The sequence below is a fragment of the Chanodichthys erythropterus genome, chromosome 9, assembly GCF_024489055.1.
Source record: "Chanodichthys erythropterus isolate Z2021 chromosome 9, ASM2448905v1, whole genome shotgun sequence".
In the NCBI taxonomy this organism is placed as follows: Eukaryota; Metazoa; Chordata; class Actinopteri; order Cypriniformes; family Xenocyprididae; genus Chanodichthys; species Chanodichthys erythropterus.
Window position 1 is genome coordinate 34,270,700 of NC_090229.1, and position 24,329 is coordinate 34,295,028.

Consider the following 24,329-nt stretch of genomic DNA (forward strand, 5'->3'; position numbering starts at 1 on the left):
AAGGAATATGGTATTATTATATATTGTTTTAATTAAATGCTTTTATACATTCATATGCATTCATTTGATTACCATAGTTTTTGATAATAAATTTGAACAAAAAACAAAGAAATTTATACAGGTTTGGAACAACCTGAGGGTGAATAGATGATGACAGAATTTTCATCTTTGGGTGAACTATTCCTTTTAGTCAACATAAACCGTTGAGAAAGAAAACGCATGTGTAACAGTATAATGGATCTGTGTGTCAGGTCTTAAAGTGACGGCAGCCTAATATACCTGCTGCAAAATTATAAGAAAATATAAAAAATATCTATATGGCATTTATTCTCCATGGTTTCAATGTAAAATTGTGGCTAGTAACATTGGAAAACCACTAGCCCCAGTGGCTGGTGAGCAAAAAAGTTAGTCAAGCCCTGAATACATCATATATTACATATAATACACACAATACACCTTCGCAAGCACAACTTGTGCAGGACATTTTACAGTGGTAATTCTTCATTTTATACCTTTCTGAGATTTATAACATTTATAACATCTGACCTGCATCAAACTGCATGTTTTAGAAAGCTGTCATTAGAAAAATGCTGAAACACAAAAAAAGATTGTGGTTGTATGCTGCTGAGGTTCCTCTTTAGATGTCTCTATCCAGGTAGTACCTGCCAGGGAGTACTGCTACCTACATGTCAAAAAGCAGCTTTCAGATTCAGTATATAGTCTGGTCCACTCTATCTTTTAAGTGAACTGATGAAAATCTGTGCATCCTGACTCCTGTAAGTGACATTGCAGTTGAGCATTCTGATTGATTGAGGACTGAGGCAGAGACTAGCAGTCTATAGTTCTCTTGAGCTTGTGGAGTTGCCATGTATCAGAGAGCAAATGTGCAACTTGCTTTATGGACACCAGAGGGAAGTGCATTGCTTCAGATGTGCACTGCTTTGTATTTCTCTTCCTTTTTTGCTCCTCCTCCATCCCTCCATCCCCCATTTCTCCTCACCTCCCTAAATTTATTGTGAAAAAAGCCAATTCTCATGACCTACATTCAGGGGAATGGCATTCTTGCTGTGTTTCTCAATAATACTGTGAGAAAATAATTAATGAAGAGTTTGTAATTGAGCAGAAAATGAAGGGCTTTGGTTTTGACCGGCGTCAGTGGATAAAATCTCTTAATCATATCAATGAGACTGTCTGTAATTAACAATTCATGATAATGAATTTTCAGTCGTGGCTTTTAACGCCTCCCGGGTGCCCTTTGAGATCAGAACAGTTCCAGATGATATTTCCTCAAAAATACGACATAATTCACAACATATTGAACTTCACCACAACATTCTTAGATATTCTAATGAGCTTTACCACTTACTAACATCACTCTGGTTCCTCTTTAAAAACAGGAAACTTCAGTTCCTTCATGCAGAAGGAGATCTTTGAGCAGCCAGAGTCAGTGGTCAACACCATGAGAGGAAGAGTTAATTTTGAGAACAACACAGGTGAGACCAGCTGTGCTCAGTGAATCATTTCCCGACCAGATGTGGGTAAAGTTTATAGGGAGTTTACAATTCCTTAGAAACAATTACATGGATTTAACAAGAACGGTATATGCATTTCCAAACATTTACCAGCTGACACTAAGATGTTTTCCTTTACATTTGAGTTGAGTGTTGAGTTTGGTAAAACTGAATGATCTGTTAGTTTAATGCATCATTGTCCATAAAACTGGACTCCTGAGCAATGCAACAGATTTCAGTAGAGTGACTAGTAGCAGGTTTACTGGAAATTGCAGATTTTTTTTTCTGGATTTTCTACTTGTTTACTGGATTTTCATAATGTGTGTGTGTGTTTGTGTGTGTAGTGATCTTGGGAGGGCTGAAAGACCACATTAAAGAGATCCAGAGATGTCGAAGGCTCATCATGATTGCCTGTGGGACCAGTTACCATGCTGGAGTTGCAGTATGTACATCATTAAACAAACAAACACAGGCCCACTTCACACCTGACATTAGTATGGGTTGAACTGAAGACACATTGTGACACCACATTCCTGGCTGTAAATGATGATTCGTTCATGAAAACATTTATTTTAAAAGTTTCAATTAGTGAGCAACCAATATATCACCAAAGGCTGAAATGTCAATATAATATAAATTATTTCTGTATTATTTCCCGATAAATTTTTCTGTTTCCGCTGTAATTTGGATTTTGTCATTTGCATAATACATTTTGACAGCAACGGGACTTTTAACATGACAGTGCTAAAACAATCAGCCCTTCTCCTTTTATCTGTCTTTATTAGATTTCTTTGTTGAACACTACTGGCTCAAAAATTATTTGTAAAGTAAACATATGCCTTTCTCTGTGCGTGATTTGCTGAGTCTTTACTCATGTCTTGCGTGAGACAGTTTCTAAATAGGGAAATGCAATAGACTAGATATCTTATTTACTGTCAGTCATATGAAAAAAAAAAATCATTTTGAAATATTTAAATCCAATCACATTGGAGACTTGGAATCCAAGGTGACAATGCAGTCCAGCTGAAGATTGTCTGGATAATGAAACACATGTTGATGACAGAGTTCAGTGTGCTATGAAACAACATTTTCTGTAACTTTCCAAACTTTTCCTTGCCATTTTGAAAAAAATCATATACTGACACTAAACTGCAAAAACAGTATAATGTTATGTAAATTAGCTGCTTTTAAAAGATGGGGAAGTGCAGAATATTGGACCTGCTTTTATTCATTTTAGATGCACGTAGGGAATTTACAAAAAAATCTCATTTATTGTTCAATAAATTTTTATCAGGAGAAATCCAGTCATTTCAATAGAAAACCACATAATCTGGAAATTTCACAAGATTTCACCACTCAGATTTTGTGATAGGATCAAGTCTGTTACGCAGATTTGCCGTGTTGGCCAACGGAAAGCTGCTTGGCTTGAAAGGGATTTTATACACTGCTTTATTATTGACAACAAACAATAAACCCTTTTTTACTTGCGAAATTTCACTGAAAAGAATGGAATATTATTATGAACTTTTTTTTAAAGGTTGTGACAAAGTCATAAGTTGACTTCAGAGTAAAAACAATAAAATGATTTTGAAAATTATATATGTCAAATAAAATGTCTTTTTCACATTTATTTTCATTTTATTGTTGTCCGATTACACATAATAACTGGTTCTTGCTGGCTCTGTTTCCTGCTTAGACACGTCAGGTACTGGAAGAACTGACTGAACTTCCTGTCATGGTGGAGCTGGCCAGTGATTTCCTGGATCGAAACACGCCAGTCTTCCGAGATGATGTGTGCTTTTTCATCAGTCAGTCAGGTTAGCTCATGTGTCTGTGTGTGAAGCTGTGTATTATGTTTATAATAAAAGACAGACATCTGAACTCTGATGTGCGTGTTCAGGAGAGACGGCAGACAGCCTGCTGGCTTTGCGCTACTGTAAGGAGAGAGGAGCTCTGACAGTTGGCATCACCAACACTGTGGGCAGCTCCATCTCCAGAGAAACAGACTGTGGCATTCACATCAATGCTGGCCCAGAAATTGGTGTGGCTAGCACCAAGGTGGGTTCGGCTTTTTTGTTCGTTTCTTAATTTATCAAGTACTTTTTTTGTCATCTGCCATCAAAAAAAAAAGAAAAAGTATGTATGTATGTATGTATGTATGTATATGTGTGTGTGTGTGTATATATATATATATATATATATATAACACTATATTGCCAAAAGTATTGGGACACCCGTCCAAATCATTGAATTCAGGTGTATAAAATCCACCTAGGCATGCAGACTGCTTCTATAAACATTTGTGAAAGAATGGGTCGCTCTCAGGAGCTCAGTGAATTCAAGCATGGTACCATGATAGGTTGCCACCTGTGTAATAAGTAAATTAAATTTCCTCTGTAAATATTCCATGGTCAACTGTTAGTGGTATCATAACAAAGTGGAAGCGATTGGGAACAACAGCAACTCAGCCACAAAGTGGTAGGCCACGTAAAATTACAGAGCGGGGTCAGTGCATACTGAGGCAAACAGTGCGCAGAAGCCAACTTTCTGCAGAGTCAATGGCTACAGACCTCCAAACTTCATGTGACCTTCAGATTAGCTCAAGAACAGTGCGTAGAGGGTTTCATGGAATGGGTTTCCATGGCCGAGCAGCTGCATCCAAGCCTTACATCACCAAGTGCAATGCAAAGCGTCAGATGCAGTGGTGTAAAGCACACCGCCACTGGACTCTAGAGCAGTGGAGACGTGTTCTCTGGAGTGACGAATCACACTCCTGTCTGGCAATCCGATGGATGAGTCTCGGTTTGGCGGTTGCCAGGAGAACGGTACTTGCCTGACTGCATTGTGCCGAGTGTAAAGTTTGGTGGAGGGGGGGTTATGGTGTGTTTTTCAGGGGTTGGGCTTGGCCCCTTAGTTCCAATGAAAGGAACTCTTAATACTTCAGCATACCAAGACATTTTGGACAATTTCATGCTCCCAACTTTGTGGGAACAGTTTGCGGATGGCCCCTTCCTGTTCCAACATGACTGCGCACCAGTGCACAAAGCAAGGTCCATAAAGACATGGATGAGCAAGTTTGGTGTCCTGAACTCAACCCGATAAACACCTTTGGGATGAATTAGAGCGGAGACTGTGAGCCGGGCCTTCTCATCAACATCACTGCCTGACCTCAAAAATGTGCTTCTAGAAGAATGGTAAAAAATTCCCATAAACTCACTCCTAAACCTTGTGGAAAGCCTTCCCAGAAGAGTTGAAGCTGTTATAGCTGCAAAGGGTGGGCCAACTCCATATTAAACCCTATGGATTAAGAATGGGATGTCATTAAAGTTCATGTGCATGTAAAGGCAGGCGTCCCAAAACTTTTGGCAATATAGTGTACATACACACACACACACACACACATATATATTTGTACACATCTAATACTGATACTAATGCTCAAGCAGCCCACAGTTTCTATGGTTACCTCCTAAGTCGCAAGCTTCTGAAAATGCACACTCTGACTTTCTTGTAATCTAACTTTTTGGGTTATTGAAATATTGTTTGAAAATGGTGTTGAAATGTTCCATATGTAGCCTGTAGGAATTACCCTGTTAACAGTTAACACTTTGTAATTTTAAGACTTAATTAAGGGTGTCAGACCCCCTACAAACCTCCTCGTAATTCATACCATTCTCCAACCTATTTCCACCAATTTGCTAGCATCCAATGCTCAGTACAACAGATTCTTTTAAAAATTCACTTTGTATCATCAAGTGAACGGCCCACATGGTAACCCTCAATATGTGCTTTAAATTACCTGCATTTATCCCATAGCCAGGGAAACTTTTCAAGAAACATGTCCAATATGCTGCAGTAGGACTGGTTAAAAAATATTGATTACTCCATTTCATTCGTTTCTTATTTTTATGAACCGATATCAATTCTTAAATCCCAAGAATCAATCTATTAGTCTATGCTGTTCTCTTTTCGAAGAACATCCTGGGATTTTTAATGACCACAGAGAGTCAGGACCTCGGTTTAACGTCTCATCCGAAGGACTGTGCTTTTTGTCAGTATAGTGTCCCCGTCACTATACTGGGGTGTTAGGACCCACACAGACCACAGGGTGAGCACCCCCTGCTGGCCTCACGAACACCTCTTCCAGCAGCAACCTAGTTTTCCCAGGAGGTCTCCCATCCAGGTACTAACCAGGCTCAGCCCTGCTTAGCTTCAGTGGGCTACCAGTCTTGGGCTACAGGGTGATATGGCTGCTGGCGGCCAAATCACAATAAGCTTTGTGTTTTTTTTGTTTTTTTTTAATTTATTTATTTATATATGTACAACGAATTGGAGTACAAACATAATTATGTAATTATTAGGGTTGGGTACCAAACTCTGTAAATTAAAGGGCACCGAGCGAATTACGTTGGTACTACAACGTTGGTACAGATTCACAATAAATCAATTGGTGCCAAATTTCGGTACCTGAGAATTCATCTGGGCATGAGAGTAAGGTATGTAAGAGAGAGAGAGAGAGACCATGCAATGTCACCCTAGGAACTTGTTCAAACACAACACACAGGGCAATGCTAAACGTTCTGAAGTGTGGTTATATTTCACAAAACTAGATGCAAACTGAGACAACGCTATATGCAATATGTCTATAAAAACTTTAAACGCACTTACTCCAGTCCGTATATGATCTATGGTCTGCGTTGCGATCTCATCGGGGTGTTCCATAATGAAACCGCTCTCATGCGCGCTCTGCCTGTTGTTACATACTAAACATTGTCACAAGTCATATTTTCCATGTGGTGTTAGTCAAACTCCAGCTCTAACAGCATCGTGGGGAAAATTAAACAACACTTTTATGCTACTGTGCTGCTGAGGAAACATAGACTCAAGGCACGTGTCTGAACGCAGCTGAACAGCAGTGGTGAAGAAAAGCACGAGAAACTCTTTCGTGGCATTTGAATTCTCCACTGTAATACATTCTCATGCATACTACAGCGCACACATAACAGTTTATTTTGTCTAGTGTGTAAAAAAGAAAAAAAGGTACCGTTGGGTACCGGCACTCAATTTCAGGTACCAATACTGGTACCGATATTGTTGAAAATGTGAACGGTACCCAAACCTTGTAATTATGAATTTAGTATTATTACTTTATTATTATAAAAACTTTGTTGTGTATAATTTAAGCGTTTCTATATAAATTGGTCATTTTTAACCTTCAATATTATAGTAATTACCTACTGACTCCCTATGTAGGTTACAATATTAGTTGAGAGATTTTCTTTAGTTCAACAGAGATAGTTGAGTTGACACTTCAGATTTGAATGTGATGAAATGTATAAGAATTGACAACTAGAACATTTGAGCATCCCATGCCATTTTGAACCATTGTTACATGACATATTCTAGATTCAAACCTGTGTCTCCTTCATGACCACTACAGCTCAATAGGTCTGTGAGCATTTGTTTTAACCACTATTCCATTGCTTTGACAACTGCATACAAGTCTAATGAAGTCACAACAAATAATATGTGAAAAGAAAAAAATGTTTTTGGAATCATGAGTCTGTAGACCAGCTGGATTTTGCTGGATAAGAGATATTAATATGGAGAGAAAAAATATGACTACATAGTAGACTGCACTTTTCATAATCTTGCTGCTCTAGCCGCTCTACCCCTACTTTCTTTGACCCTTCTTAAAAGGAAGAATATTGTCATTTTTCACTGCTAACATGTCACGCAAGAAAGACGAGAGCTGCAATTGATTTATGACAGAGCTTCATTAGGATAGAAACATGGATGCCTGCAGGCTGAATTAGGTGATTATAATTGCTCATATAAGTATGAGTGAAATAATGAGGGTGAGGAGATGGGACATCTGCCAAAATCCTGCACTGTTATTTAGTTCCACTTTCTGGGCAGGCCTTTTTCAATGAGTTTAAACGATATGTTACAGACTCCTTCAGATATGTTCCAGGTTTCAAATGAAACACAGGACTCTACAGTTTAGTATCAGACCCTCATCGGTGGTTTATTTGTTCCTGTTTTTCAAAAGTAATTATGATGAGGTTGTGATATAAGAAACTCCCAAAGGTTGTTAATGACCAGGTGTTACAAAGTTGTAAAAGAACACAAACCCCCGCTTCACACCATAAAAAAAATTAGATTTATACTCTCATAGCATTGAACATATGCAGAGATCATATAAAAGATTGTTCGTTAGGTCATCTTAAAGTTGGTATGAAGTCGAAATTGACCCTTTTTACATATCACCCCAAAGAAAATGATCTTAGTATTTGTTCATCCTGCACTGTTAACGGCAAAATCTCATTTAGGTCATTCTGGCATTGTTGCCCACTTTTGTAGATCCAAGATTCTTTGTTATGTTAATGATAAACATACAGTCATGTTGTGATTTAAGGTAAAAACCTGGTAATCAGGTTGTTGCTAATTCAAAGAAGTAATCCATGGGCCATCACCTCTGTATCCTTAAGCAAGGCACCTCAGGTTCTTCCCAGGGTTTCATAATACCATTCTGTGGTGACAGGGAGTAAAATTTCTGGAAAACAGTTACTTGAGCTTGGTTTGGCATGGCACGATTACAAACCATTCTTGGCCCGGAATTCTCAGCACAGTTGGCTAGAATGCATGTAGTGACGTCGCCACTCAGGATTGGTCACTTGTCTGTTGCCTGGCTGCTAGTTAACCCAAGTTATTCATAAAATTAAAATAAATATCTGATCGTTCTCCATAAAGTGGTCGCTATTTACATCTCATATCATCTGTAAATTCTTACATTACCAAGGCAACGACTGATGCATTTGTATTGATTGATTTTCAAAGAGCTTTGTTATTAGCCTCACAGTGGAAAATGAAACCATATCTGTACCGGCTGGGCTGGATCGGAATGGAACGGTTAAGCAATGAGAATGGTTTGGCCCGATGGTGGAAAGGCGACTTTTTGTTGCCCTGTAAAATGGTGGTCTGTTTCCTGTGGTGCATTGTCATTAATAATTTCTCAAGAGTCTCAAATGAATTCCCTTTGGAGGGATTAAGAAACACCATGATCATTCTGGAAGCTGTTTCCCAACTGGAACTCCCATCACAAAGAGAACGACACTCTGACTTTCACATCTATCCATCAATGGAAGTAGAAATTCATCCATCCATTCTTTTCTCCTCCTACCTTTTGGTTCCAGATTCATGTTTTTCCAGATCAGGGGCATGAAGTGTCTGACTTTGGTGGGGGTTTTTTTACATAACACCCACCAAACATGCACAATCATGCCCTCTTAAGTCAAAAGTTATCTGGCCTTCTTGCTTGTGTAAATTACCCTTAAACCACATTTTTAAAATGTTAGGACCTTTGAGAATTGTTGTATTGCTCCACAGATGCAGACAGTCGCTCTCTATCCTCCCAGTACACAGCACCGGAGCAGTCCCTCAGGGGGAACCTCTAAACCCACACCCACAACAACTTGGAGTGTTGAGCTCCTGGGTTTCCAGAATTCAGCTGTAATAATTTGGATTGCAACTGCAAAATTAGGAAGTTTAAGTTGGGGGAGAAGATAACTCTCTTCTGATTGAGAAATGGGAGTTTCTAGCTGACGGCAGTTCTTTTTTCACTCTTTTGACCAAAACATCCTTAATGTAATGTTAAGCTGCCGGTCAAACTTCTTTGCAGTCATCTGTTTTCCAGGCAACAGATACCCTCGAACATTGGTAGTCCCACTTTACACCACTGCTCATGTTGCTCAAGTTACTGTGCTTAGCTTTTGTCATTGCCTAAACGGTTGTCTCTTGTGGTATCTCTTCGCTTTGTCATAGCAAATCACTGTCAGTGTGAACCCCTCTTTTAGAAACATCTAGAGAACCCTGCTGTTGGTAGGCTACCTCCCTGCAGACTTCAGTTCCAACATTGATCCTGAACACATTGATTAGCTTGTTCAGGAGTGTGTGGTTAGGGTTAAAACAAAACTGTTGGGTGGTAGCCTTCTAGGAGCAGAACTTTGGAGTGCTGGAAAATGTTTGAAGTACTTTTAAAGTCCCTGAAAAGTGCTTGAATTTCACTATCAAAGGATGTACAAAACCTAATGAAAAAACTATTTGACTATTGCCAAAATATCTTTACTGTTAGCGTTACTACATTAAATCCATGGTGAATGTTGGCGATTTCTGGATTGAAAAGCTTTCTTAATGTTTGTCTCAATGTTTCTCAATATACAATGTTTCTCCTGGTTTCTGCGCTGAATTTGAATGCTTCTCGCTGGATCTCCCAGCACTGTTTAGTAAGTGTCAAAAGTGATCAAAGATTAGCCCACGAGTACCTGTTCTGAGCTTGCGCTGCTCAGAACTGATAAATGGTCAACACTGCGCAGCGCAAACGAGTGGCATGGTTTCATTCTGCTTTCATTTGCTATTTGATGTTTCTCATATGCAACAGAAATGGCAGTTCTTATCAGTTGAGCATCATGGTGGTCGCACCAGTTGAGACCTCTAACAAATTTAGTCGCACTGCCAGGAAAAAAAATGCGTAGTCACTGTGAAAGACCAATGCTACTTCTATGCTTCCTTGCTTTCAGCTTCCACTGCCCTGAATGAACAGACAACAGATAAACACTTTCAAACTTTTTTATTTAATATTTAAGAGTTTAAGTATTACACCTTATTATTATAGCCAGGTTTGTTTGCATTGGAGACAGCTGGGGGAAACAAACTTTTAAACTATGATTTGGTCCCAAATGGGGCTCTCAGCCTTTGAGTCACCAAAGTGAAGAATTACTGGCAGACTGCAATGTTGCATGGAATGGTTGGTAATAGACCACTGTCCACTGCAAAGTATTTCAGTGGAAGCAAACAGAATGACTGATTTTGAGTTGAGTTTGTCTTTTTTTTTATTTATAACTTCAGGTTTGCAGTGAGAAGGGTTTGATTACTATGCATTGGGCCTCTGGTAAATTGGTTAAAGACAAAAAGGTTGCTGGTTTAATAAGATCTATCCGCTTACCAAGATCATATTCTGTCAACCCTACTTACTATCAAACCTTTGACCAAGCTACTTAACCTCAGATTTGCACAGGAGCTCTGTCACTGCAGGTAGTGAACCTTCACAGATGAAAAGCATCTGCAAACAATAAGCAACACAGTAATGTCAATGGATCTGCTCTCATGTGTTAGTGATTTGTCAGAGTGGGTGTATTGTCCATGGCTCCTCTACCGTCACTGGAAGTATCTTGCGTGAACTCACAGAACCTTAAGTGAGCCACAGCATGTTGTCAGACGTCCTGAATGCTTCATAAATGTGCTTCATATTTGACTGAGAGTGACTTTAATATGCTCTGAAAGATGATGGCATAGTGCTAGATTACAGTTAGACATGTAATGTGACAACGTATGCATTGAGGAATGCCGTTAAAGTGATTTACAACCACAGAGGCTTTGGGATCAAAGGCGCGTGTGAGAAATTGGGATGGAGAGAAAAATGGGAAGCTGAACATTATTCACCTTTCCTTTCCCTTTTCCCTGGTCTTATTTGGCAAATCATTCAACCAAAACAGTTTTGTTTTCCTTTTTTCTTTATATTTTTTATAACAACTCTGAAATACAATATAGTGTCTTCCACAACCCAAGTTCTACATGTAGAATCTATAGCAGGGGTCGGCAACCGATGGCATGCGTGCCAACACTGGCACGTGGAGGTGTAATCGCTGGCACGTGAGCAAAAGCGAGAGAGGTGTATGCATTTCATTCAGATAAAGTACCTAAAGTAGTTGCATACAGATCTACATTTTGAGGTAATCATTCCTCATAGTAACACCGCTTGTTTTATTAAAGCTGCAGTCCGTAACTTTTTTTGGTTAAAAAAAATATCCAAAATCAATTTGAGCAAGTACATAACCAGCCAAAACTATCTCCTTACCTTAGCCCGATTCACAACAGTAAGCTTGTAATAATGTTTTATAATAAATCGATACTGGTGGATTTCCACAGGAAATTCGAGCATGCAGCAGTTCGTCCTAGTGTCATTACGTCACGTCTGTAAACCGAAAGAAAGGAGTTCCTGCATATAGGATGCTGCTGGTAGCGGATAATTTATAGCCTTTACTCACAGCAGCTGCAATAATTAAACTTATCACTTTGATGTCGGATTGTAATCCAGAAAGGGTCAAATGACAATCTTCAATGACAACTGGAGATTCAACCCTGGTTAAAAAGCAAAAGACTTCGGGCTGTGGAATGGCTGCAGAAATTGAAATCTACAGGTAACGCTAATACACACTAAATACACAGTCACGCAATGCTGATGTTGTTAACGTTAACAATTTGAGAACAAAGTATAACATCAATAATAATTTGCACGGTTTAATGCATATTAATATGAGCTAAGCGATCATTAGATTTATGGCAATGGCAATTTATTTATATAGCACAATTAAATACAACCTACATTGTCCAATGTGCTTTACAATAGCTAAAAACAGAAAAACACAAAAAGTAAAAAAGACAAAAAATTTAAGCAAAAAAAAAAAAAAAAACGCATATAGAGAATTGTAAAAACATACCATAAAATATACTAGAATTGGTGCTTCAGTGTTAAAATATAACAATAAAATACAACGTAAGAGTGCTTCAACATGTATTATATGCTTTGTCGAGTCTAGGGCCAACTACAGAAAAGGCATGGTCCCCCCTACATTTTAACCTTGATTTAGGGATAGACAGGAGTCTGATTAGATGACTGAAGTGATCTTGTTGGATGGTGCTCAGTCAAAAGGGTGGAAAGGTAAGGTGGAGCCATTCCATTTAGAGATTTATAAATGAGAAGTAAAATTTTAAAATCCACTCTGTAGTGAACTGGTAACCAGTGTAGGGAATGTAAAATAGGAGTGATATGATCCCATTTCTGTGCATCCATCAAAAGTCTTGCTGCCGCATTTTGGACTACTTGTAATGGTTGATTTAATCACCATTAGCAGCATGATTTATTGTAGGCCTAATGCTTTTTTCCTCAGTTGGTCAGAACAAAAGTGGCATACATGTTACTTACTTATAAAGATGACATTTTCTGGTGAAAATTCCTACTTTGGTCATATTTCAAGAGCACAATCTGTGATTCTGAAGTACAGTATCTACACCGGTATGGTGACTGACAGCAAGCATTAGATTCATCCGCGCTGACGAGCTGTGCTGTAAAGATGATAATTCTGCATATAACTGCAGTTGCAGGTTTCAAACAGAGATGGCGACTAAGAGGCAAATCTTATGGACGGCAGCTTTAAGTTAGGAGATATAAATACTATTAAAGTGTGAGAATTAAACTGTGCACGTCGATGAATAAACCATTCTCTGATAAACCATTAGCGCAACCACCAAGCATCATGCGCACACAAGTTACTGAATGAAAGATTACAGCTTGTTCCACTGAACATTGCTAATGCAATAAATTTCGGAGATAGCCCATTCAACCAAGTATGTTGAGTCCTAATAAACATTCCACACACATCAAAATGACTGTAATGCATATGGAAACTCTGTTAACGCATATCTGGTCACTTCATGTGTTTTCTCTGATCTGATAGCTATCCAAACTTGAAAAGGCCGAAAAAGACACCATTTTATTCGCATTCCAGATGAAACTGGACAAAATGCATCTAGTTGTTGAAGCTACATATATAAATTTTACTCCTCCTAAAATGGAAAAAACTAAATGTGCGAGAGCGTGTTGTAATGGCTCCTGGTACCCAGATATGACAGTGCTATTGCAGCACGCATCACCACAAAGGAGTAGCTGCAACTCTTCAGCAAACTGCTGCAAATGAGACTGAAAGTTCAGCGTCACATCCTGAAGCAAAACACAATCATCTTCATTAAAAGTAGTGAGACTAAATGATGTTGCCAGTGCTGATGATGCTCTCTCTCCAATTATGGCCACTGATCTTGAAATTAGCTGATGATAGATAAAATGAAGCACATATCTTGCATATTTGCATACAGTGCAGTAATTGAAGATTAGATTTATAGGTCTATTTATTTGGCGAAGACACATTTATGTTACCATGTGTAAATGGAACACTTTTAACAAAGTCTGTCTGATAGCTGTCTGATCAACGCATGAATGACCATTGGATTTCCCATTGGAAATCTGTTCTTCAAAGGCTAATTTAAACCTAAAAACAAGCAAACTAAAGGATTTTGACAAATGTAAAACAAATATTATGAAAAATGGCTTTAGAAATAAAAAAGTTTCTGCACTATTTCTATGCTAGCCATCATGAATATCCAAAATAAAAAACTCAGAACCCCCATCTGTAACGATACAAATTGCATTTGAGCTCATATGAACTCTATTTTGTGCTGTTTGTTTTGTCTATTGCAGGCGTACACAAGTCAGTTTGTGGCTCTCATCATGTTCGCCCTGTTGATGTGTGATGACAGAATCTCTGTACAGCCACGGAGGCGAGAAATCATTCAAGGCCTCAAAGTGTTGCCAGGTAAACACACATACAGCTGTAAATGTTTTAGAATTATCTGGAATTCTGCAAAAATGGCTTCTAGTGTGATCTCAATCATAATTCACAATATATGAATTCTAAACCTCTTTTTTTTTCTTTTCTTTTTTTTACACATTTGCTCTTTGTGTACATTTAAGTTAGTGAGATGCTGATGTCATAGAGCAGTTTTTCTCAACCAGGGGTCCATGGACCCCTAGTGGTCCTTGGCATAATGCCAGGGGGTCCTTATATCACTTATCTGAATATGAATTTTTGTATATTTTGACATTTGACATGTTCCTATAAAAGAAGAAGATAATATATGTATAATATAACTGATGATATGACTAAATATAGGACAAGTCAACTAACATTGTAGTAAATTATACTTTATTGCATTTAGTCGTCACAAAAGAAATTAATCATACCAATAAGCAAATTTTATTCTGGGGTCCTTGAGGATGGTTCCAAATATGACTGGGGTCCATTACTCAAAAAAGGTTGAGATTCACTGTCATAGAGCATGTAAGTGCTTGTGTTCACGGATTGGTGTGCAGGGAGGAGCAGATGGCCTCGGCCAGCTCTCTCAGTCACTGTTGGAAGTCTTTATTGGACCACAAGTGTCTGCTGGGGCGCCCCCCTCCCTCTCCTTTCTCCAGTTCTTTCGTTCTCCCTCTGTGGATTTTTTGTTCGGCTTCCAAGCCAATGAGGTCGGGAATGTGTTGGCAGCCAGTTACTAAAGTTCCCCCTGCACTCCAGCTTACTATTCGTGCTAAAAACTGCTGATTCTGTCATTAATGCTTGCATGTTTTGGTCACTGTATTTACAGTCTTTGGCTCAAAACATATGTATGCAAGTACATGAACATAGTTGCATTCTGAAATGTGTACACATGTATGTGTCATATTCTCAACCTTGCCACAAGGGGTGCTGCAGCAGATATTATATCTGCTGTTTCCTTAGAAGTTAAACTTCTGTTGTGGTAGAGCAGCAGTTTGAAAAGATTCTTGCAAGTTAGTTAAACTGAGCAAGCAAACATTTGAAGAAAAAAAAAAAAAACCCTTGAGGTTTAAGTATTTCAGTTGAATGGATCCTTTGGCCAGTTGAGCAGAAATATAAAATTACATTACTGATTAAAATAAATCAAAATTGTATTCATTACATAAATTAAATCATTTACAGTACATGTACAGTATTATATAAAGTAAGATAAATAAGATAAAAAGTATCATATAGATTATGAAAATATATAATTAAACAAAAACAAGGTTAAATTTTGTCAACAACACAAAACAAGAGGGAAAAATATTAAAGGGTTAGTTCACCCAAAAATGAAAATTCTGTCATTTATTACTCACCCTCATGCCGTTCCACACCCGTAAGACCTTCGTTCATCTTCGGAACACAAATTAAGATATTTTTGTTGAAATCTGATGGTTCAGTGAGGCCTGCATAGCCAGCAATGACATTTCCTCTCTCAAGATCCTTTAGGCCATGTGTCCACCAAAGCATTTTTTCCTGCTGCTAGTGTACTTTCTCAGTTGTTTTCAATGGGAACGCCACGTTTTTTAAACTGCATGAGTGTAACGAGATGCTGAGCATCTTTTTCATGCTCAAGCGCTGAGAGCTCGTTATTTTTAAGCGGTTGCCTCGAGTTGAAGAATGTTCAACTTTGAGTAAAACGCTGTGCTCATCACTGTCACTTTTTATTCAGCCATCCAATCAGAGTGGAAGAGAGGCGGGACAAATACAACACCGACCAACTGTCGCAACATTCTTGCTGTACAGCGACATCAAACAAACAGAGAATGGAACAAAATGGATGAGAAATTAATATTGCTGGTCTCCGAACATACATAGCAAGTAATTCCACATTGTGTCAACATTTTTGGTCTGAAACAAATTACCTGCAAAATCAGTTATAAGTAACAGTGCCGCGGATATTCCGTATCATAGAAAAAAACCCACTGCGCACAGTGCGCAGCTGAAGCACTCTCAAGTGCTCACAGATAGGTGTTTTAAGCAGAGCGCCTAGCGTTTTCACCTGGCTAAAAACGCTTTGGTGGACACACTGCCTTAATGTACTAAAAACATTTAAATCAGTTAATGTGAGTACAGTGGTTCAATATTAATATTATAAAGTGACGAGAATATTTTTGGTGCGCCAAAAAAACAAAATAATGACTTATTTAGTGATGGCCGATTTCAAAACACTGCTTCATGAAGCTTCGGAGCGTTATGAATCAGCGTGTCGAATCAGCGGTTAGGAGCGCCAAAGTCACGTGATTTCAGCAGTTTGGCGGTTTGACACGCGATCCGAATCATGATTCGACACAAAAGATTCATAACACTCCGAAGCATCATGTTTTGAAATCAGCCATCACTAAATAAGTTATTTTGTTTTTTTGGTGCACCAAAAATATTCTCTTCGCTTTATAATATTAATATTGAAGCACTGTACTCACATGAACTGAATTAAATATGTTTTTAGTACATTAATGGATCTTGAGAGAGAAAATGTCATTGCTGGCTATGTAGGCCTCACTGAGCCATCGGATTTCAACAAAAATATCTTAATTTGTGTTCTGAAGATTAACGAAGGTCTTAGGGGTGTGGAATGGCATGAGGGTGAGTAATAAATGACATTATTTTAATTTTTTGGTGAACTAACCCTTTAAGTCCTATGAACTTAAAATAGCCGTACTGTTTGTGGAAATCATGAATTAATCTTCACTACATATTTTTAAAGAAGATTTCTGACAGCTTCTGTTCATCACAACGAATCAATGAAAATCATTTAGCTCTGACTCAAGAAATCTTTAGATTTTCGCAAGACATTTTTGAGGCTTCATTAATGCAACATCATAACATAATGAAACATGACTACTTATCTGATGATTTTCTGTAATTGGTACACTAATTTCTGTCATACTAAATATTTAATGTGTGAATTTACGAAAGTACAAATTCATTTACAAGCTACACTGTGTCTCTCTTTCTCTAGATCTGATCAAGGAGGTGTTGAGTCTGGACGATGAGATACAGAAGTTGGCAACTGAGCTGTATCAACAGAAGAGTGTTCTCATCATGGGCCGAGGCTACCACTACGCCACCTGCCTGGAGGGAGCTTTGGTTAGACCGCTTCTTCCCTCCTTCTTCACCCATCTATCACTCACTCCCCTCCTGCCCCTGTTTCAAGTCTCCTGAAGCCATATAATAGCTTTGTGGGAAGAACATACCCCAGTTATTCACTGCTAATTTTCCTCTCCACCATAGCTCTCAAATTTAATTTGTGCTTGTTCAGTTCACATGCGATCAACTGTCAATGAACAGGTGGAAAAAGGGGAAATGTTTTTAAAAATGCAGAATATCCTTTTACTGTGCAATTGTCTTGGTCTTTTTCGCCCAAAAATGAAACTTCTGTCATCATTTACACGTCATTCTAAACCTGTTTGATTTTCTTTATTCAGCTGAATATAAAGGAAAATATTTTGAGAAACGTATCAGTATTTTTTGATGATCACTAAAACTGTTTGGTTACCAACATTCTTCAAAATATCTTTTATGTTCTGCAGAACAAAGAAAAAGTACAGGTTTGGAATGACATGAGGGTGGATAGTTCTAGTTCTGTTTGGAGAGTAATTTACACTGATTGATACTCTGATGTTTCACATTCAAAAATGACCTGGACTATTTAAGTCTTACCAGGAAAGTAAGAACAAGGAAAAAAATAAGAATCTTAACTGATGGACTTCAGAATTTTCCAGAAGTTTGGCCTCATTTAGTTTAACCGCAAATAAACAGAGGAAGCAATTTGACTGTGTTGGTTCAGAAAAAAACCCACTTACACTGGAAGTGAGGATGGGGGAACTGTCATTGAGGCATTAGCCAACTCTGACCACAAAAATGTGATGCAGCTATTTTTTTCCCCTAATTATTATGTAACAGTTGTGTTTTGTTTTAGGTTTTGTCTTGTCCTGTCTAATAGTTCCTGTCTAGTCAGTCTTCTCAAGTAGCATGATATTGCTCTTGTTTGTGTGTCATGTAGAAAATTAAGGAGATCACGTACATGCATTCAGAGGGGATTTTGGCTGGAGAGCTTAAGCATGGGCCACTGGCTCTAGTGGACAAACTCATGCCTGTCATAATGATCATCATGAGAGACCACACGTACACCAAGTGCCAAAACGCACTGCAGCAGGTGGTGGCAAGACAGGTAAGAGCCATTCAGATGTCCACCTTTATCATTACTAGATTTGCATGTCCTGCCACTGCTTGCAAGATATAGCAGTGTTAAAATGTTTAGGTAAAATGATTAAACATGTTGTAAACCAAGTTGCAGTCCAATCACAATTCAGTACACACTACACTTTTTTTTGTTCCATTCATACTAGGGGTGGAACGGTTCTCTGTAAAAAAAAAAAAAAGAAACGTTCGGTTCTCCACCCATGGTTCGGCACGCGCTTGCACCACGGTTCATCCCAAATCTGACGACGCATCTATAATATGGTTTGTTGAAAACAACAACGTGTAAAACAGACGGATTCGGCAAATGTATGTTTCAGTTGACGGATATCAGGGTATCCGCAGGGCATTAAATGGATTTTGCGAAAATTAAGGCCTTAAATGGCATTAAAAAGCATTCAATTTTATTCCTACAGGCATTCAATTTTTTTATATAGTTTTGAAGAAAAATAATACTACCAGTTTATTTTGAATGTAGCCTTCATAATTAATAACTAATTGCCTCCGGCCGGTGCAAAATTGTCGTAACGCCATTTTGGGCAGCGGCGGGCTGTGACATGGAGATGGAAGGCTGCATCAGTGTTGCCAACTTAGAGACTTTGTCAGACCCCTTTTGTGACTTTTTTCCAAGAAAGCGCGTTGTGACAAATATACTTGTTAACCTGATCTAGCTACCGAGACCCACCGGTACTGCCGCACGAGCACGAGATCTTGCTTCCCTCCCGTTGCCGTACCTCTGTCTGCATCTGCTGTTTAGTGAGTGGCTGAGAGGAGCAGCGCATTCAGTTGAGGCTGTGCGCTCTGTCAGAGAACAAATAAAATAGATACTATTTGCCAGACAACGTCTCGATTATAAATCAGGATTTAGCGCTGGTTTAACATGTCAGAGCTCGACACTAACGCTTTTTCAATTGGTCCGGGATAAGTGGATTTTTTTAAAGGGGCAAGCGAAAGAGAATTTTACTTGTTCGGCCGGACAAGGACCTCATTAAAATGTCAATACAAAAAAAAAAAAATTATTTTATTACATTTAGTGTGAGTGACGATCGGTAGTGGATGACAATAGGCTGTATAATGTACTGATGATATCAAGGTTGCGCTGTTGAGGCTCGCGCACCATCTCGAGGAGAAATGGAAACATGAGCGAAGCGCACACAAAATTAATCTCAGTTAAACATACAGCGGTCAAAAATCAAAATGTGGAGTTTGTTACAGGTAAGCACTATCACACGACCAAGAATGCTGTTTTTCCTAAATAGGCTACCATCACGATTAAAAACGTGACATTGATTTCATACAACAGTTCAGTTAACAAATATTTAATATTAAGTCACTTACATTTTAGAAGGAACATTAACTGTTTTTGTTCTATTTTAGCAGCGAAAATAGTTTCAAACAAAGATCACAGCAGAACCATAGCGTAGCAATCCCAATGTGCATACTATCCACCCTATCTGCCCTTAATAGTATTAAATATTAATAATGTTACATACTATTTAGGATGGATAGAATGTTCATTGAGACGCAGGCTCAGCCTTGTTTTCGTTACTGAATGATTCAGCAGTTTGAAACATTATGAGTCAAAGATTCAATGACCCATTCATAAACGACTGCCTTATCCTTGAATGAATCAGCCATTGGAATGAATCGTTTAAATGAATGACTCACTTAAGACGGTTACTTGACGCCACCTACTGGTGGTTTAGTTTAATTTTTTAACTAAAAATCTATCACAAATATGCAGCTTTAAAGGTACAATATGTAAAATTTTTGCAGTAAAATATCCAATAACAACTAGGCTATTGTTATATATTTTGTCCAGCTGATTACTAACAGTATCTCTAATGTTTTCAACTACTTGTAAATCATGAGAAAATTCCCATTCTAAACAGTGACACGGGGCAGTGCAGTCGCCTGTCAATGACGTCAGTTAACTTTGTTACCGCCTTTACTGACGTAGAAACCACATGACAACAGTGCCGTGGACAAATGCGGAAGTAGTGTCTAGCGTCCAGCAAACCACTAGCTTGCTTCAAGCAGTTCCTTATTTACTTCTTGCACGTTTTATGGTGAATTGTGTTACTTATTTATGGAACATAATTACTGTTTACCATCTGCCGCTGGTTCTGTCGACAAGGACAGCTCCCGTAAACTCATGACCGGAAAAGCGGAAGCGGCGCCGGCGACTGTGTCATAATAAAAGTCCCGCTGCTGGTGAGGCGTGTGTTGATCAGTCGCTCCAGCTCCTCGTTCAGCTCCCGCAACACTCGCTCCTGCTCTGCTTCATACTACAGTAACGTTAATAATCGCATCCACGAACATGAGTTCTTCCAGACTCCAATCCCTATTCTTTTGCACCGTCCGTTGAGATGGAGACCACATGTCCCAAGTTTCCGCTCTAAAACTTGGCGTCATCAAACTACGCCTTTTGTTTTGAATAGGCTTCTAGCGACCTCTAGCGGAAAAAAAATATCACAAATTGTACCTTTAAATATGTCAAAGCTGCAATATTCTGAAAGGATATTGCTTCAGAAATTTTAAATTTATATTTACACCACATAAAAATCCTTTTTTTTTTTTTTTTTTTTTGGACAAGCAACTGTTTTACTCGTACAAGTGAATGACGAGGCTTGATGTCAAGCCCTGTATGAAGTCTTAATGGGCCGCGTTTCAGTCACCATTTTCATATAGTCTGACAACAAAAACAGAAAAATATATAGATGAAACGATTTTATTGGGAATTTGGCTGTATTAAAATATATTATGTGAGCAAAAATGGTAGCAGCAGAGAAGCAAACAAATTGCTGCATGACGTCATCTATCGACATTTAGCAACATTATATATATATATATATATACAGTACTGTGCAAAAGTCTTAGGCACGTCAGTATTTTCACCCCCCAAAATAGGTTTTAAGCCAGTTATTTATATCTTTTGCTGTAGTGTGTCAATAGGAAATATCCGTTCACATTTCCAAACATTTATTTTGCCATTAATTGTAATAATCCAGTGAGATTTGGAGTCTGACAACAGCCGGTGCTCCACATGGAGATCAGAGCTCACCATCATCGAATCTGTCTGTGATTACATGAAGAAACAGATGAAACTGAGACAAACCAAATCCAGAAGAGCTGTGGCCATGTCTCTAAGAGATTTTAAGAAACCTGCCTCCAAATCTACCTGAAACATGATGCCCAAGTGTACCTGGACAAGAGCCGTTTTAAATGCAAAGGGTGGTCACACAAAATATTGTTTTGATTTAGTTAATATTAATATTAAGTTAATTGATAAATAAAATCTATTTATAACAGTATTTTTTAAAAACATCCTCACTTTACAGCATTTTTACACAAGTGCCTAAAACTCTTCACAGTACTGTATCTTTGCAGGCAGGTTTCTTCAGGCATCTTAGAGACACGGCCACAGCTCTTCTGGATTTGGTTTGTCTCAGTTTCATCTGTTTCTTCATGTAATCACAGACGGATTTGATGATGGTGAGCTCTGATCTCCATGTGGAGCACCGGCTGTTGTCAGACTCCAAATCTCACTGGATTATTACAATTAATGGCAAAATAAATGTTTGGAAATGTGAACGGACATTTCCTATTGACACACTACAGCAAAAGATATAAATAACTGGCTTAAAACCTTTTTTGGGGGGTGACAATACTGACGTGCATAAGACTTTTGCACAGTACTGTATATATATAAAATTTAAAAATCGGCATTAAAAGGCAATAAATTAGATTTGATGAAACCTGCAGAAACCCTTTTTGTTTTCCCAATATGTTACAATAGCGATGATCAAAAGAACATGGACAAAACAGTCACTCTTTGTAAACAAATGTTCAGTGATGTGTGCCCTATGACCAGTCATTTATGTCTATATTTTCTATGTAGTTAATATGCAGTGTTATTTTATATTTGTATCTGAGCTCTCATGTATTTATTTTTGCTCTTTCTTGTAGTTAGATTATTTGTTTTTATTTTCTTTATCTTTATTTGACAGTTGTCCTATTTTTTTTTACTGAATATAGCACATACCGAACCGTACCGAAATTGTGACCCTAAAACCGTGATAAAAAACCAAACCATGAGTAATCTGAACCGTTCCACCCCTAATTCATACGTAATGCAGGAGGCAGTAAACGCAAATGTATTGTGTGCTCAAAGTCTAGTATGCCATCGGCTTAAGAAGGAATAGATTGAAGATTGTTAAAAAGCTTGCAATTTTTGTACAGCCTTAGTTTTCTGCAGTTTTTGCTGTTTAAGAGGATATGGTTATGTTGCTGTTGTAGGGCCGTCCAATCGTAATCTGCGATAAGGACGACTATGAAACCATCAACAACTCCAGCCGCACCATCAAAGTGCCTCACTGTGTGGACTGCCTGCAGGGAATTCTCAGCGTCATCCCTCTACAGCTGCTCTCCTTCCACCTCGCTGTGCTCCGCGGATTCGACGTGAGTCTTTCATCTCACTTCCTGTCTCACTAATATACACTCATCAGCCACTTTATTAGGCACACCTTGTTAGTAGCGGGTTGGACCCGCATTCAGAACTGTCTTAGTTCTTCGTGGCACAGATTCAACAAGGTGCTGGAAACATTGCTCAGAGATTTTGGTCCATATTGTCATGATAGCATCACACAGTTGTTGCAGATTTGTCAGCTGCACATCCATGATGTGAATCTCCCGTTCCACCTCATCCCAAAGGTGCTCTATTGGATTGAGATCTGGTGACTGTGGAGACCATTAGAGAATTGTGAACTCATTGTCATGATCAAAAAACCAGTTGATGACAGATGATTTGAGCTTTGTGTTATCCTGCTGGAAGTAGCCATCAGACGATGCTACTTAAATCACCTTTCGTCCCCTTTCTGATGCTCAGTTCGATCTTCTTGACTATGTCTACATGCATAAATGCATTGAGTTACTTCCATGTGATTGGCTGATTAGATATTTAAGTAAACAAGCAGTTGAACTGGTAAAGTGGACGGCGAGTATACTTTCAGTCTACCATACATCTCTTCCCAAGCATGTGCAAGATACTTGGAAACACTGACCACAGTTTTCGAAGACTTAAAAAAGCAATATATATAAAAATATAAATGTATATTTCTGATACTTGACATAAAAATACACTACCTTTCAAAAGTTTGGGGTCAGTAAGATTTCTGTTTTTGAAGAAATTGAATACTTTGTAACAATCTTGAACTGTCACATTAGGTGCCCTGGTAAATGTAGATCCACTACCTGACACTAGGGGCAGTGTGGCCCTGATTGCTGTAGTATATCAGCAACGTAGAGGTAGAAGAAGTAAGATTGGTTTGGTGCTACAGCATGGTGGATGGTGTCTGCAACCCACTCTTATGAGTCCTGACTGGGAATCTTTGGGGATTTTCTGCTCAGTCAATAAGGACTCTTTAGTCTTTATGAACAATACAAAGGTGGATTATTCACCAAAAAGGCCCCTTTACCTCAGGAATTGTTGCCTTCAACTTCCTTGTGATTTCATGAGGCGCTAGGGGAAATGTATGCTGGTATGCTTGGGCACTTGTTGGATTATACCTGACTGGTTCAACTCACATCACTTCAAGATTTTTACTCCCTGGACTTCAGCTGCAAGGACTTCAACATTGCGAACTATCCAGATAAGTTACCATGTCACTTGGGAAGGGTGTTTATTTACACATGATCCTTCCCAGTGGTTAAATGATCTGACTCCAGTGGTTACTTGCTTACGGGTGATTTCATAACCTGATATTGATGATTGAATGTGTTCATTGTTTTTCTCTTTTACAAATTATATATACTTTTGCATCTACTGGTTGCCTTACTGAGTATTTTTGATTTTCATGGATCTTTTGCTGATGGTCCCTCCCTCATATAAATCTTGTGACAGTTTAGCTTAAAATACTAGGCCAAGTGTTACAAAGTGGCGCCCGAACAGGGACCTGAAGGCGTTTATAATCTTTGGTGATCAGTGTATGCTTTGAATACGTCAGTATGGCAGGTGAGGCTGCTCTGGGAGAGGATGGATTTGGTCCTGAACCAGATTTCTCATTGGAGACATTTACTACTCGAA

The 24,329-nt window shown here is 38.6% G+C and overlaps 1 protein-coding gene and 1 pseudogene across 2 annotated transcripts in view; one reads left to right on the plus strand and one right to left on the minus strand.

Annotated features, from left to right (window-relative positions):
- The window catches only part of gfpt1 (glutamine--fructose-6-phosphate transaminase 1), a 44,227-nt gene that overhangs the window by 11,526 nt on the left and 8,372 nt on the right, over positions 1-24,329 (plus strand). The window contains exons 11-18 of one of the 2 annotated variants that reach the window (XM_067395426.1): positions 1,398-1,493; positions 1,856-1,953; positions 3,208-3,328; positions 3,412-3,569; positions 13,885-13,999; positions 17,004-17,131; positions 18,048-18,215; positions 22,544-22,705. In XM_067395426.1, the coding sequence (XP_067251527.1) occupies positions 1,398-1,493; positions 1,856-1,953; positions 3,208-3,328; positions 3,412-3,569; positions 13,885-13,999; positions 17,004-17,131; positions 18,048-18,215; positions 22,544-22,705 (1,046 nt within the window). The remainder of the gene's footprint in view (positions 1-1,397; positions 1,494-1,855; positions 1,954-3,207; positions 3,329-3,411; positions 3,570-13,884; positions 14,000-17,003; positions 17,132-18,047; positions 18,216-22,543; positions 22,706-24,329) is intronic. The other variant, XM_067395427.1, reaches the window with a different exon arrangement.
- On the minus strand, positions 5,653-5,769 carry LOC137027444 (5S ribosomal RNA; annotated as a pseudogene).